The sequence below is a fragment of the Leptosomus discolor genome, chromosome 25 (assembly GCF_034619465.1).
Source record: "Leptosomus discolor isolate bLepDis1 chromosome 25, bLepDis1.hap2, whole genome shotgun sequence".
Taxonomy (NCBI): Eukaryota; Metazoa; Chordata; class Aves; order Leptosomiformes; family Leptosomidae; genus Leptosomus; species Leptosomus discolor.
Genome location: NC_141415.1, coordinates 6,763,143 through 6,778,776, shown reverse-complemented (window position 1 = coordinate 6,778,776; position 15,634 = coordinate 6,763,143). Strand labels below are relative to the sequence as shown.

At 58.3% G+C, this 15,634-nt stretch overlaps 1 protein-coding gene across 2 annotated transcripts in view; it reads right to left on the bottom strand.

Annotated features, from left to right (window-relative positions):
* Nucleotides 1-5,039: 5,039 nt before the first annotated feature.
* MLLT6 (MLLT6, PHD finger containing) overlaps nucleotides 5,040-15,634 on the bottom strand; it is a 43,318-nt gene continuing 32,723 nt past the window's right edge. The window contains exons 11-20 of one of the 2 annotated variants that reach the window (XM_086477939.1): nucleotides 14,834-15,015; nucleotides 13,976-14,093; nucleotides 10,183-10,249; nucleotides 9,627-9,769; nucleotides 9,167-9,355; nucleotides 8,890-8,978; nucleotides 8,114-8,469; nucleotides 7,869-7,968; nucleotides 5,948-6,325; nucleotides 5,040-5,105 (exon numbers count right to left, since the gene is read on the bottom strand). In XM_086477939.1, coding sequence (XP_086334065.1) covers nucleotides 5,061-5,105; nucleotides 5,948-6,325; nucleotides 7,869-7,968; nucleotides 8,114-8,469; nucleotides 8,890-8,978; nucleotides 9,167-9,355; nucleotides 9,627-9,769; nucleotides 10,183-10,249; nucleotides 13,976-14,093; nucleotides 14,834-15,015 — 1,667 coding nt within the window. In that variant the 3' untranslated portion in view covers nucleotides 5,040-5,060. Of the gene's footprint in view, nucleotides 5,106-5,947; nucleotides 6,326-7,868; nucleotides 7,978-8,113; nucleotides 8,470-8,889; nucleotides 8,979-9,166; nucleotides 9,356-9,626; nucleotides 9,770-10,182; nucleotides 10,250-13,975; nucleotides 14,094-14,833; nucleotides 15,016-15,634 lie in introns of both variants that reach the window. The other variant, XM_086477938.1, reaches the window with a different exon arrangement.

The following is a 15,634-nucleotide window of genomic DNA, read 5'->3' as shown; positions in this document are numbered from 1 at the left end:
CGGCGGGATTGCTCGGACACCCGCGTTTCCCGCAGCTGCTACGGGGCGTTTCTCCTGTTACCCCGGCCCGAGAAGATGCCGTGACCTGCTCGTCGGGCACAAAACCACTGAGCATTGCTCAGCACCTTCCTCTCCGGTCCCCATCCATGCAAAACAGAACAGGAATGCCACTGAGAGCCAAGCAGCGGAAAGAGGAGCACCACGCCAGGAACAAGCTAACAGAACTCTGCAGAAATAGTCTTTTTTTTCTTTCTTCCCCCCCCGCCCCATATTTCAGGGCTACAGAACTGGGTCTATGGCCCTGGTGCTCCACAGGCATCCCCTGCTTCTCCCTCCCAGCCTGCGCCCTGGCACTAACCACTTCCAGGCACGGAAGAGGAGGCTTGGCAGCTACCAGCTACTGCAGAGTCCTCAGCACCAGACACCAAACCTCCTTTTCCCTTCAAATGAAAAGCCAAAATCTTCCTACAACGACCCAGAGCGTTGGGTGAGCCAACTCTGCAAGACCAGCCTTCGCATGCCAAACTCTGCTTCCTCTCGCCGACCCTCCGGACGACCAAAAAATACACCAAAAGATAAAACTATCAGCTCCTGTGTCTCCAGTTCCCCCCGCGCTCCCTTCCTGGCAGCTCTTGGGCTGTCTGGGGAGAGCTGGGCAAACGCTTTGGCCTCCAATTCCGCCCCCATCCCCAGGCGGCAACGCTGAGGGCTGGTCAAAACAGAGACGAGCACAGCCGAAGAACGAGGTGCTGAGGGAGAACCTCTCCTGGGCCTTTTAGAGGAGCCCCGTGAACCCAGCAGGAGGGTCCACCTCGCTGGTGGGAAAACCAAAAGGTCGATAAAACCAGCCCCTGCTTTGAGCGCGGCAGGCGAAGGCAGAACCCCGGGGCCCGCGGCTCTGCCGCGCGACCCGTCCGAGCGCCGAGGCGGAGCGAGGAGCCGAGCGCCGGAGCTGGTTTTCTCAAGAGCAGGACGTGTCTCCGAACCCTACTTTGAAGAGCCCTCGTCCCCCGGCTCTGCAGGGCTGCCGGGGGGGGGGGGGGGGAGAACCAGAGCCGAGCAGAACCAGCACGAGCCCCGCGGCGCTCGGGAGAAACGAGCCGTGGGGAGCGGGGGGGACACCCCGAGGAGGCAGCCGGGAAGCTCCCGGGGCCACCGAGTTGGGGTTTGGGCAGCTCTACCGCCTCGCCCGGGCCGCGGCGGGTCTTTGGGGGGGACACACGCGCCCCGTTGTGTTAAGGAACGCCGCCCAAGGGCTCCTCCCTCGCCCTGGTCTCCCTTGGCTCCGGGAAGGAGCGGGGCTGAGCCCCCCCTGGGCTGAGAGCCCCCCCCGTCCCGGGCCCGCTCCTGCCTCCTCGGAGCGTGGCTTGCCCAGGGCAGGGCCGAGCGTGCAGCCACCAGCGCTGCGGACAAGGGGAGCTCAGCCACACAGACCCTGCTCTCCTTCCACTTTCGAAACCCTAGCTGTATTAAAAAAGCCTTTGATATTAATATTAATATTATTTATTATAATAAAGAACAGTCAAGCAGCGTGAAAAAAATATATCTTAGCTACATTACCTTAAATTGCCAAAAATATACACATTTTTCTCTTTTATTTAATAAAAAAAAAAAAAAACAAATCAAAACAAAAAAAAAAGACACATGCAACATACTAGATGAGACATTAGCATCAAAACGGGTAAAGAAACGTACCCCAGTGCAACTGAAACACAGATAATCTTTAGCTTTTTATTTTTTCTTTCCCCTGCTCTCCCTCTTTTTCACAGAGACACAAACATTGAACGTCGCCCTGCCAGCAGCGCCCCCTCCTCCTCCCCTCCAGCTGCCAAAGGGACCTTTGGCTCCGGGACAGGTGGAAGCGACCGGACAAGGAGCACAGCCCGAAGGGACCGGGCGCCTTTGGAAGATGTCGGAGAAACGTGTAAGTGCTGTTTGTCTCTTCCCGCTCTCGTCCTCCCCAGCCTCGTCCCTCCCTGCTCCGCAGAGTCCCGGGGAGCCGAGGGGCTTCGTCCCCAAACCACGGCCGCCGCCGCCCACCGAGGGCGCGGAGGGACCCGGGGACGCGGCTCAGCCCTCCCCGCTTCCCGCAGCCGCCCCGCCGGCCGAGCTGAGCCCTCGAGTCCAGCCCCGGCTTTCCAACCCTTCCCCATGCCTGGGCTCCCAAATATTTTCCCGGTAGGGGTGCGGAGCCCAGGACAGCACGGCTCAGCCTCCTGACCGCAAGCTCACCGCGAAGCACCGACCCCTGCAAGTTTCCTGCTGTTGCCCAGGGATTTGGGCACCAAACCCCTGATCCGAACGTGGTTTTGGCTCGTCCTGGGAGACAACCCATGTTCTACCCCGACTCGCTGCTCAGGGGATTGGTGCCAACCAGCCTTCCCGCCTCCCCATCCCCTCTCCTCCTGGTACCGGCACGTTTCTAATTCCAGGGCGTGAAACTTGGTTCAATTTTGGAAGAGTTTGACCACGTCTGGGCACGGGCCCTCGGGGTTACAGGTTGGGCTGAAGGCTGCGCTGCCGGCAAAACAAGTGGCAACGCAAATGTGGGACCTTAAGAGTAAAAAAAACCCCAAAATAAATGATAAAATAAAAATCAAACCCCAGACAAACGCAGCTGGCGGAGACCACGACACGTTTAACAGCCACTGTTCTGCCCCCAACGCTCCTGCCCACCCTCCTCCCGCTGACCCAAGCGGCGCCAACGCCCGTTCCCCAACCCCGGGGCCCGCAGCGCGCCAGGGGCTGGCAGGTACCGCCCTCCCACGCCCAACTAGGGCCGAATTTCGCCCCAAACCAGCCCCTTCTGCGCGGGGCTCTGAAGGCCAAGGCTCCTCACCCCGCGGGAGGGGCAGCGAGGGCCGAGCCCCGCTGCAGAGACGGATCCTGCACCGAGCAGGGGGGCTCAGCGCCGGGGCGGTTTGGGTGGCACCTCCGCTCGCAGAGGGGAGGGGGGGACACGACACCGCTTGGGGAGGGGGAAAGACAGAGAAATGAAAGAAAAGTGCAAGCACACAATTGTGCCAGAGTGATCTCAGGGACGGGGAGCCAGGCTGAGAGTCAAACCGTTGGCAACCGAGGGGTTTCATCCCCGGGGGGGCGAGGGGCGGGCGGGGGGAAGGCGGCGGAGCTCAGCCCGTGACTGACCCGGGGGGGGGGGGGCGGTTGGGGACAAGGGGACATGCTGCTCTCCAGGTCTGGGCTGCAGAGACTGCGAGGGACACCAACCCCCTGCCCCCAAAGTTCCACTTTTAGCTGCCATCTCCATCTCCCACTAGCTTCTTAACCTTGTTAAAACATTAGCTTTTCTTTATATAAAAAAAAAAAAAAATTATATATATATATATATATAATATATCATTTCTGAGCAGACAGCAGTGTTCTGCCCAGTTCACAGAACTGGAGGCTGAGATCAGAAAGGTATTTTCTCTCCTCTGAGCCTTCCTCAACCATTGTGGTGACAATCTTCCAAACAAACAAACAAACAAACGGAAAGAAAACGAAGGAAATAAAATAAAATTAAAAGGAAGAGAGATCTTTAGCAGGTAAGTTTCGCCTATAACAAGCTTTTCTAGTACTATCAGCACAGACCCACTGCTGACAAATTTGAATAGTGCAAACTAGTTAGAGGCAGTGGGAATGTGCTGAAAAATATCCATTAAGGTCTGACAATTTTTTAATCATTTTTTTTTAAGACTCTCAGAGTTTCTATTAGCTGGAGTCTTCCCGCCTGCCTCCAGGAGCTCTGGATTTAACCAGGGGATGAGGGAAAGAAGGGGCATTCGTACGTCTGACGTAGATGCCCCCCTTCCCCCAGAGCTGCCCCACCTGTCCTTCCATCAATCCAGCGCCTCCCAGCTCAGAGGAGGCCGGTGTCTCTGCTGAGGTTCCAGGCTGCCAGACGGAGTTAAGGTCAAAAGGTGGAGAACAACGAAGGGTCCGACGTCCCAAGCTCAGGAGACTGGTGAACTGTCCCATTGCTTGGAGATCCCTTTCCTGAAGTGCCCAAGACCAGTGGAAGAACGTGGTTTTTGCCAGACTGGAGTGATTTGTGGGCGGGTACGGAAGAACAGGTACCGGATTTGGGACTCTCTCTTCCCCACGTGTATTTCCATCTCCCAGCTCAGGCCTGGGAAACAACTGCCACGTTCAAACGCACCTTCTGAAGTTGGCTACGACGGGGGTAACGCTGGCTGCGGCCCCTTTTCGCCAGCGGAGCTTTTAGCCTTTGGAAATCTTGGAAGGAAAAGGGTGAGGGGCAGCACGAGGCGCAGGAGTGTGCTTTTCACACGGCGAGTGCAGCGCGGAGCTGACAGCAGCTGGCAGGGCAGATGTGGCCACGTCCTTTCAAGAAGCAGGCGCCTTTCACCTCCTCCCCAAGCACCAGCCCTGACCCACCGCTCGCGTCTTTTCAGGCGGGGTCTGGGGCCAGCTGAGGCGCCGGGGCTTCGTACGACGGCTACAGCGAGAGGAGTGTCCCGAGAGCCCAGCAGATGAAAAACCGGGGAGAAACCTCAGCTCCAGGACTTCTTAACCTCCCCAGCCGGGCGAAGCAGCCCACGCAGGCGCTGCCACCACGTCCCACGCCCCCAGCCGCCACATCCAGCGCCGCCTCCGCACGCACCGCCAGCTCCCCCGCCGCGCTGCGCAGGGAGGAGCCCTCAGCACAGGGGCCCCCCTCCACCGAGGTCTTGGCCGAGGATGCTCGATGGTCTCTAGTGCCTCGGCCTGCGGGGGGGCGGGGGGGGTCTGCACCGGCAGGCATCTGGTGTGAACTCCCTCCTCCGCCACCTCTGCGTGGGAACGCAGCTTCCCTTGGAGCACGCGTGGCACGGAGCAGGGGCAGCGGGCAGCCCCCCACCTTCGCTCCTCCCGCTGCCAGGGCTCGGTCGGAGACGTACCGTCTTCCCAAAGCACCTCTCGGCATTGCCCAGCGACAGGAGATGCTTCTTGGAAGCCTTGTGCTCATTGCTCTAACAGTATCAAGGTTGACTGTGGAAAGCCACATTCCCCTGGCTGAGAGGAGTTGGCTGCTGGTTTGTTCGGGGTGAGAGGGGAGCTTAGCCCTTGTCCTGGGTAAGAGGAGCTCCCTTTTCAGTCATGCTCTTTAAAAAAACAAAACAGAAAGAGAGACGCAGAGGAGACAGGTATCAGTACCGGAGGGGCAGCAACACGAGGGGGCAGAAGCAGCGCGCCCGGCTGTGCTGCGGCCCTGGCCCTGCTCACCGCGACCTCTCAGGCTCCTCCACGGAGCCACGGGGGAGCCCCAGGTTTCCCCTCCGCCCAGTTCAGGCCGAACCGGCCCCTCGACTCTGGCCTTTGGCTCCTAAACGTTCCCAGCCAGGGCTGGACCTTCTGGGTACAGGCACAGGCCAGGGGAGGGATGGAGGAGAGATGGAAGCGTCACACCATCAGTCCCTAGGCACTGGTGTTCCAGGCTGCTTTACAGCGAGGCTGTAAACCTCTTCACAGCCTCTCCTCTCGGGTGCAAGATTCCTCCTAAACCCTGGGTTTCAACATGCAGTCACCTTCGTATTTCACCACGAGGCTCCAAGAGGGCCAGGGGCACATTGTCCCATCCACGTCCTAGGGTTAACGGAGACAAATCTACGGCCCGTCTCTGCCTGGCTTCTGCAGCAGCTCTGGCGTGTGTCTGCGCACACACGCACACCCCCACACCCCCCGCGCACGGAAGGGCACCTCGGGAGCCTCTGTGCCTACCCACGACCCTGTCTGGGCCCTACAGAAGTCCTTGGAGGTGGCATCAGGACGTGACCCTGGCTGGGCAGGGATGCAGCAAAGCCAGCGGAGCATTCTGGCTCCGTGGCCTAAGCGGTGCCCTTGCTCCCCCGAGTTAACTGCAGCGCAGGCTGTCTCTCCCCGGCTCCGTACAGCGCCTAGCACCACGAGCTCGCTGGGGTTAGGGTAGTGCTAGCAGCATACGCACCGTTCCTTTTGGGGTGTTGCCATCAGCCTGCAGGTTGAGAAACGGGTTAGTCTGTGCTGTGAGGACGGGCGGGATGCCCGTCCCCGAAGCCAGGAGGCTGTTCCCAGGAGTGCTGAGCGGTGGGGTGGCCTGGGGAGCCAGGAGGGCATTGCTAGGGTTGAGCTGCTGGGGGGAGAGGGAGGCCATGAGAGAGCTGCTGCTGGGGGGCGGCTGAGGGGCCGAGGTCATCAGGGCGCTGGTGCTGGAGTGCAGGGGGGCGGAGGTGGCTGCCAGGAGGCTGGTCATGGACAGCTGGGACGAGCTTGTCATCTGCAGCCGCTGCAGCTCCCTCTTCTGCTGGATTTGCTGCATCATCTGGAACACCAGGGCCTGCTGCTCCTGCAGGGAAGGGTGAGGAAGAGAAGTCAAAGGAGGGACAAAGGGCTCCGGAAGAGGTGACACCGAACACAAAGGAGCCAGGAGCCACAGGGGCACACTCCATCCCTGGCGATGCTACTGGGGACAGGGAGAAAGCCCCCTCGGTCACGCCTCTGTGGGTAGGGAGAGGAACAGTCTGTCTCGTGTTCATTAACAGCCTGTGTCGGTGACCTTTCCAACCCCATTGTTTCCCGAAGCAGAGGATTAGCTAACCCTCGCTAAGACACCTGCAGGCACACGGATCTACTCAGCTCTTTCCAATCCATCGACCCACGGATTTTAAATCTGTGGCATTCACCACTCTGAGTTTCTAGACCGGCTGCTAATTTCCTTCCCCAGCCGGTCCCGCTTCACAGCTCAGCCCTGACCCACAGGGTCGGTGTAGGTGAGCCAGCCTCGGCGGGGGGGGGACAAGGGCCACAGCTCACCTGCACCCAGTGGGATGCCCTCGCATCCAACCCAACGGCAGAAATCACTATAGCAACCATCGACCAATGCGGCAGGAGGAGAGCTGACATTGTTCCCCTACCCACAGGGATGCAGCTGATGACACAGTGACATCAGCTGCTGCAAAGAGAAACCCTTTGAAATTTGCTTTTCCTGGGTTATAAATAGCCTGACCCAGAAATCTATCCAAAACAAGGGGCTGAGTTCATGGGAGATATAAATGAGCACAGCTTCATTGACGGGGACGGTCAGCACTCCCATGCGGCCCCACGGCCGGGCAGGGACACCACAGAGGTTTCTGCAGGGTGAGTAAACGTGGTCCTTACACACTGGGGGGGGCTTGTTTACCACCTATCCACGCAGCCACTGCCACAACAGCCTGGGACGGGGCTGCTGTTTCACCTGAGGGGATGCAGGCAGAGAGCCAAGATCCTCAGAACCGCTGCCTCATCCTTTTTCTGGCCCCAAAGTCCTCAGCCACCTACAAGTCCGTCCCCTCCCACCCCCGGCATCTCCAGTTCGCCCCGTCAGTGTGCCCAGACACAGCTCACCCGCCTCAGGACCAAGCAATTTGGTCCTTATCTCTTTCTAAACTCAAGTAGTGTCCCTAAGCGAGTCCCTCTTCTCCTGTGGGCCTCAGCACACCTGCAAACCCCGAGACCAGCACGCTCGTGGCAGCAGGAGCAGACATGATTTGCATTCAAAGATGGCTGGAGGAGGCAACCCCGCTCCTGATTTTGCGGTGGCTTAGCACTACCCTGTTCTCACACCCTCAGGATGTGGGAAACCCAGATGAAATTTTTTCCTTTGTACAAAAAAAACAAAAGCTCACATCCCCATCTTCCCCGCCCTCCAGGAGGTGCCACACCTTCCTGCCTGAAGTTTTTTCTCCTCACTCCACCCACAGCAGCCCGGAGACAAGGAAAAGGCGGAGGACTCTTGCAGCCCTGCGGGCAGGGGCTTCATGCGAAGGAGGGAGCCCTGAGTTTTGCTCCCTGCTCCGAGGCTTTCCCATTAAACAGCTCACCAGACAGAAGGTGCCAGCAGGCACGCTTACCGGATTAAGCGGCTGGGAAGTCAGGAGCTGCTGAAGCTGCTGGAGCTGTTGCTCGTGTTGGTGCAAGACGTGCCGCTGCTGCTCGGTCAGGGGACTCAGGCTGGGCACGCTGCAAGGGGAGCAAGGCAGGGAATGTCAGCGTGGCCCGTCTTGGTCCTGCACACGTAGGGCCTCCCTCCCTCCCTCCCGGTGCTAAGCTTCTGCTGGAGAGGGCAGGGCTGTCCCCGCGAGCTCCCCGTCCTCACCTGCTCAGGCTGGTGGAGAGCTGCAAGGTCGGAGGCCCGCTCGCCTGCGTCAGGGCGCTCGGAGGCTGGGCGGCCTGAGCTCCGTTCAGATTCCCCAGGATCCCGTTGATGGGCATCTGCTGGCCTCCTGCCAGGGTCCCCATCAGGCCGTCCACCATGGGCACCGTGGAGAGGCTGTGGCTGGCCGTGGTGCCTCCCCCCAGCCCGCCGCCTGCCACCCTGGCCAGACCATTCACCTGCTGCACCCCGGGCAGGGGTAGCGAGGCAGGACTCTGCTGCAGCATGGGCAGGGGCGGAGGAGTGCTGTGGAAGGACAGGGAAGAGCTGCTCCTGCTGGGGCAACCTGAATGAGGGTCCTGGGGGAGAAACGGACACAAGAGCATCGGACTGGGGCAGCTTGTGAAAGGTCAGCTCAGCTCCAGGGGTGCTTTGGGCAGGAGCCGGAGGTGGGAAGGGGGGGGCTGTGAGTGCAAGTGCAGGTGTACGCTCAGAGGTGTCCCAGAACTCAAGACATGCTCTGCTGGATCTCCAGAAGTGCAGCCAGAATAACCTAGAAGCATTCTCACCTCACACTCTCCGTCTCAGCTACTCTACTCAGACCCTCAGCACTGAGATGAACCGAAGACCGGGCACTCCAGGGAAAGAAACCTGATTTCTGGCCCTGGATGACAAGGCTTTACAGGCTGGCCATCAGGTCAGAGCACTGGGACCGCACTGCTCTGTTCCCTCCCCGAGTCCCTTCCCCAGCTGGGTGGCGGATGTGGCGGCCAGCGTACCTCAGAGGAAGTGGAGAGCGAGTTCTCGATCCCAAAGCTGTTCTTGCACGGGGGGCTCTTGCTGATGCTCAGGGAATCGTTGTTGCAGACTGTACGGAGGAAAGAAGTGAGGATGGAGAGTCAGGGGAGGAGCCTGAGGTTGCCACAGCAATAGCAAGGGACAGTGCATGCTGCCGGTGGCTACAGAGAGCTAAACGGGTCAGATCCCCCCACCCCACTGTGACCTCCTCCTGCCCACCCCAGGGCACAGGGTGACGCATCCCACCGGTCCCCTCACCGTTGGGAGGCAGGATGTACTGGGCCTGGCTGCCTGGGCCGTTGCTGCTGGTCACCACGGGGAAAGGGACAGAGAGCTGGACGTTGAGGAGCTGCAAACGCTCCTTCTTGGCCGTCAGCGTCATGATCTGCTCCTGGAGCCGCTGGTTCTCCTTCTGCAGCGAGTGCAGGGCTTTGAGCATTTCTACAACTGCAGGGAACGGAAGGGGGGAAGGGGGACAGGGTCGGGGGAGAGAGCAGGGGACGGAGGAAAGAGGAGAAGGGGATCCACAGGAGGTACCACAATTAGACCACACTGGGGGAGGAGACTGGCCCCAGATCACAGTCCCACTGCCCCATGGCACAGACTAGTGCTTTGTCCCCCACCCGGCTCCTTTGCCTGCGGGCAAAATCCCAGCTGGCTCCCACACAAACATGCACAAGGACCTTTCCTCCCACAGCCCATGCCCTGAGTGACTCACTGTTTACGCCAGCTTCCCCGTTGCCCTGCTTCTCCAGGAGCTGCTCGATGTTTGGGGTAGCCTGGGGAACATTCTCGAGCTGCCCGCTGCTGCTGCAGGACACCGTTTGGTCGAAGAGGGTCGGCAGGCTGCTGATGGGGGACCTGGGGAAGGGTGGGGGAGATGTCAGAGACGCTTTCCTAGTCTGCACCTGCACTCCTCTGCTCCCTTCTCCCCATCTCCTCTGCCTCACGCTGGGAGTGGCCGCATCCCTCCCAGCCTCAATCTCCTCTGCTGCGCTTCAGGAGAGCCCTCCGTTCCAGTTAGCCCCGTATCGGAAAAGCAAACCTGCCTCATCCCATTCCACCCCATCCCATCCCATTCCACCCCATCCCATCCCACCCCCCCCCACTCCCAGCCCCAAGGAGGGAAGAAGCTGTCCCTCTTCCCCCCCCCCAGTCTCTTTCCCTCTCCTCGCTGTGTCATCCCACAGCTTCCCGGGGTACGGCCGTGCCCAGGCGGACGCGGAGGCGCCCCGGTGCCCGGCGGCAGGCGAGGATTCCTGAAGGACACTCACATGGAAGAAAGACTCTCCTGGGGCGACGTCCCTCGGCAGCCAAAACTGCAGTCTTCCAGGTCGGGCTCTGGGTGGGCAGAGGGACAGAGAGGCACAGTGTTGAGAGCCGGCCAGCCCTGGCAGGTGCCCGCGTTTGTCACCCGGGGGCGGCGACCGCCGCTCCCCGCTAGATGGCAGCACCGAGCAGCGCCGGGCCCCGCCATGGCGCAACGGCTCCGCCCGCCGCGGGAGGGGCTGCGTGGCCCGGCGGGTCCCCCGTGTCCCCCCCCCCCCCCGGCTGTCACGCCGAAAGGGGGATGTCACCCTGGGAAGGTCACCGACGCGACACTCCCCCCCCCCCCCCCCCCCGGCCCGTCCTCATGAACAGCACGAAGCTGCGGGGAGGCGGCAGCGCGGGGCGGGGGGGGGGGCAGCGCAGGAGCCGGGCTCTGCCCCTGCCCGACCCCCTCCCCACCGCGGATCCCCCCGGGATGGGCAGAAAAAAGCTTTTCCTTTAGCTGTAAAGCTGCGGTGGAGGCAGTGAGGGGGGGGGGGGACGGGGCGGGGGGGGGACAGACGCTTTGGTGAGCCTGCAAGGAGGGCCGAACGCCGTGCCCAGCCCCTCTGGGCGCCACCAAGCGCCGCGGCAGCCCCTCCGCCTCCGGGATCCGTCCCCGCAACCCAGCTGGGGTTCACCAAGAACCCTAAAGAGCTTCCATAAAGTCTCCAGAAGCGCCTCCCCACAGCCCTCCCTCGGTGCCAGGGAGCTGGGAAGGCCGCAGGGCTGGGGACGGAGCCGCTGTGCACGGGCAGAGCATCTCCCACCCAACAATCGAGCCGCAAAGTCTATTTCTCTGCCGTTTGCTTTCCATCCCCAGAGCCTGCCAGCCCGTAAACACGCGTTCCTCTCGCTCTGGGACGTGTCAGATGTTGGGACTACAGCCTGCACCAGCTGGCTGACTTGCCCCTCCTCTTCTTCACACAATAAGAGACATTTCTTATGTGCAAGAATCCAGGAAGTCTCCTGCAGGGAACACTGTGATTTACAGTGTAATGCCCTGAGCGGGGCATTAGTTATTGGCAGGATTTTCTACCGCTGAGAACGAGCAAACGCAGCTGTCGCTCAGCAGCTCTTCCAGACAGGTACGAGTGGGATCCTCACTCCTTCATCCCCGTGGGAACGTCTTCCTGGCCATCCATTGTAACTTGGTCCACCCCTTCTGGGGAGAAGCCGCTGCTTTCTGGAAGTGACCAGCAGCTGCCAGTCAATAGTTGTTCTCCCAGACACCATGTGGAGACAAGTCTTGATTCCAGGGACACCACCAAGGCATGTGAACTTCCTAATTTCTCCAACCCAGAAGGCTGGGAACGGTCAGACCACAGCAGCGCTTCCCAGTATTGTTTCCATCCAAGAACCACCTAAACCCTTTGAAAAATACCCACAGCCCACTGCGTGCAGTTCTGCCGCCACGGTTTTAACTTGCAACCAAATAAACACCCTGCTAAGCTTTGCCTGCTCGGTGCTGTCACGCTGTTTGCCTGCACACATCTACGATTCTGGTTTTCTGACATAGTACCAGGCTCCATATCCAATTATCTCCTGGCCAACACCACCCTGTTGTCTACAGAACGGGAAGATGACTGAGTTATCGCGCAGAGACAGCCCTTTCCGAGGCAGCAAGTTGGAAAAAGTGGCTTGAAGACAACTAGAGAAGATAAATACATTTGGCCTGTCATCATCACGAGGCAGGATCCAGGACAAGCCGTGGGAGGAAGAACTAGACAGTAGCTAAGGGAGTGGGAAGATAAAAATCAGACTTTTTGTACTGCCAAAGGCACCCTGGTATCAACCTGCATCAGTGACAGCAGTTTCTCAGTTCCCCCATCTGTAAGACAGGGAAACACCATTTCCCTACATCACATTAAAATTGTGAAAAGCTGAAATATTACTGCAATGAAAGCTATGACTCCATGGGATCTGTCTACACAGACACTCTCAGGAAAGGGAATCTGAATTAAAGACAAGGCAGGATTACTTAAAACTTCGCAATCACCCTGTTAATGACTTGGGATTAAAGCAGTCACTGCACTTTTAAGTGAAAATGGCCCCACACAGGAGGTTGAATGCATGTTAATTAATCCCCCCTGGAAAAGAAAGTGAATTTGGCTCAACACCCTCTGGGCCACTAGCTCCAGCAGCAGCAGATAGTGATGGACAAACCTTAAACATGACAAAACACAGGAGCTGTTCTAAAGGCTGCCTGGAACTGGGAAAAAAAAAAAAAACCCAAACACATCCTGAAGCTTGTAAGATCCCAGTCAAACAAAAAGAGCAATCTTGGAAATGGAAACTAAGGATCAGGCTTTTTTTTGAGCACTTTGTATGTTGGATTTTGCCTGCATGATTCATTCATTAGTAGCCTCAGGGCTGGAACAGAACCCAGACTGCCGAGCCTCCGTGTTGTTGTGCCTGAACCACAGGGCTATTCCTGACAGTTGACTCGCTTCCTTCTCCTGTCAGCACCTTGCCAAAATAACAGCCAAGGGGAAGTGGCAGTGGGTCATCTCTTGTCGGTGATCGAGCGAGGGAAGAATAACTCTTGGAATCATCCCGTTCTTTCCTTAATTCCAGGTGCCTGAATCACTCCTGACTCACAGCTCCCATGCAACAGCCCCCGACTCCCACCGGGGTCAGCTGCGCAGTTATCTTCCCCATCGGGCTCAAGCAGATGCACGCTGCCGGCGGGGACACGCAGACAGAATGCTGCCAGTGACACACGGAGAGACAGACAGGCCCCTTCTGTGGGCTTGCAAAGGTCATAAGTAAGCACACGTGTTCATTCATGCTTTACATGCAGGCATGCACACTTGTTAAGGCAAACGAGGGCACACTGGTGTCAGATGATCCGGAGAACTCAGCGCCACCTCTAAGGAGGACTGTGTGTTTTAAAGTGCCTGTCACTCAGCGTGACACTGGGCAGAGTTTGACCTCCCAGGAGTTCAGCATCCAGCATGCTGAGCTGCCAGCGCTTCTGGGCTAGGGGAGCACGAGACAGTTGCACCGCTAACTGCAACGTCTGAAAATCAGGAGGGTGCTTTTGTTTAACTACTGGTGCAAAGCAAAAATCAGGCCCGCTCTGTTTTGGGAAAAAAAAGAAATCTTACGGTGCTTCAAGTTTCCTGCTTATTAACCAGGCAATTTTCCAAGAAAAATGGATTTGCCTTGGTGGGAAAAAAAAAAAATGAGCAGTTGTAAGTAATTCAGTGTTGGCACGTTCACGTTTGGAAGTTGAAAACAGCGGATTTCGTTGCATTCGTGACAAAGCCAAAGGGGAAGGGCAGAAAGTAACTCAAAACAGAAATGGAAGATGAAAACTAAGAGAGTGAGATCTCTCTCATTTAAAAAGAAACCCAGAAAACAAAACCCCAACAAAAACTTTCAACCCATTTTGAGCAAGCGAAAGCTCTCGGTAGTTTTCACCAGGTTTGCACAGCTTCAGCGCGGAAAAAGACAACAAATTTCTGCAGGGAAGGACTTAACATTCGCGCGCTTTTCTAGCACGTGTCCCGGGACACACATCATCCAACGGACACACCAGCAGATGTGCTCTTACAGGGTTGCAAGCCAGCAAACACAAGCACCCCCTGCCTTGGGGAAAAAGCCCCTGTCCCTCTCTCCTAGCCCCTGGCTCTCACACGCATAGGATGGGAGCAAGCAGGGAGGGCAGCTGGAGAACTACGGATGCAGTTGTCTCGACTCTTCCAGGGAGACCCCTTTGGAAGTCCAAACTCACATACCTTCTGATTCACGTACCTGCCCGGCTGCTTTCCGACTGATTTAAGAGTGGGTTGATTGATAGCCCAGACGCGAGGGGGCTTCCAAAAATATGCGAGGAAGGGAGGCTAAATGTTGAACCTGCCAGTGAGAACACCTACATGGCGAAACAAGGAGAGAGAGAAATGACTTCTCAAAAATGCAAGAGGAAAATCACTTCGTTATTCCATCTCTTCCTGACTCTTGAACCCAGCTTGCTCATGAGAACGAGCGTTAAAAATATCTTCTTGGAAGTCTCGCTAGACAGTTGAAATCTTCCCAGCCCCGTCTCGGAGCCAAGAGGTCTGAATGAGCCATGTTAACACCGAGGCTGTAAAACCAACTCTCTCCTCCCTGTAAAACACCTCTCACAGTGAGCTCCCGACAAAGGACGAGGCTCTCTGGCTCCTGGCACACGCACAGCCCACCCAGCTGGGACGTGCGAGCCCTCCCACCAAGTTATCTGTGCGCTGCAGAGCGAAGATGGGGCTGGCACCGGTGGCAGGATCCAGCCACCAGCAGCACAGGACGCAGCACACGCCGGCGGCCCGGCCTCTGCAGCCCGAGCGCTCTGTGCTCCCCTTCCAGCCAAGGGAAAGCCACATGTCCCTTCGGCTTACGGTTCCTCTCACCCCAAAACAGGCTGCGTGGGCTGGGAGGCAGAATTGCCTGCATCTTCCTACCAACTCTAAGGGAAGCTGCAGTTGGCAGCTCCCCTCCACACTGAAGGAAGAGCAGCTGTTCCCGAGGGGAAAAAGCAACTCCTCTGCGCCCACAAACTGGCCCTGCTCTGCCAGTGACTGCTCTCTCCAACGCTCTCCTGAACTACAGGCCCTCTCCTGGTCCTGATGTTCTTACCTGGGTGGTGGAGACCGAGGAGGAAGAAGCTGGGATGGTGCTAGCAAAGGGAGACCGGTTGAGCTGTGGGAGAGACGACGTACCCTGGTGTGCCAGCAGGCTGGAAGAGAGGGGTGTACTGCACACAGCTCGGAGCACTCCGCCCCCGTGGGAAATAGGGTCCTTGTTACTGGTGTAGATGCCTGCAAGGGGAGGAGACGCGTTAGAGAGCCACGCTCCCCTCCGATGGCCTGAAAGCAGCTGGTTTTCTGCAGGGCTTCAGCTCAGAAAGGGAGGGTGGCACCAATGCACCGGACCAAGTGTAAGATGCATCTCAGCATCTCACGGCCTGGCATGCAGCGAGGACGGTCACAGCCCACAGTCCCTCTATCAAAAGGTCTCACAAACTTTTCCAGCCTTGCCCCTGCCCCCGCCTCTTGTTGGCTCCCCGTGCCCTGATACAACCCCACAGAGAAATCACAGCATGAAGGGACTCACCGAAGGCACAAGCCAGTGGCAGAAGGGGGCAGTGGACTTGGGGAGTCCTACTCTCTGCTGCCCATGTTAGTCAAGAGGCCACACTCTCGCTGAGCTAACCGGTTCCCTTCTGTGATGCCCAGGGACCACAGTGGGGCACAGACAGAAAAATGAGGGAGAAAGGGTGAGGAAAGAGCTGCTGCTGAGGGAGGGGATCCATTTGACATCCCCTTGGCTCAGGCATGCACCAGAGGCAGTGCCCAAAGCCGGGTCCTTCAGAGCCCTGCCAGCATCTCCCCGCAGGGGAAAAATGGGAGATCCGAGCAGGCAGGAGAGCTGGGCCTG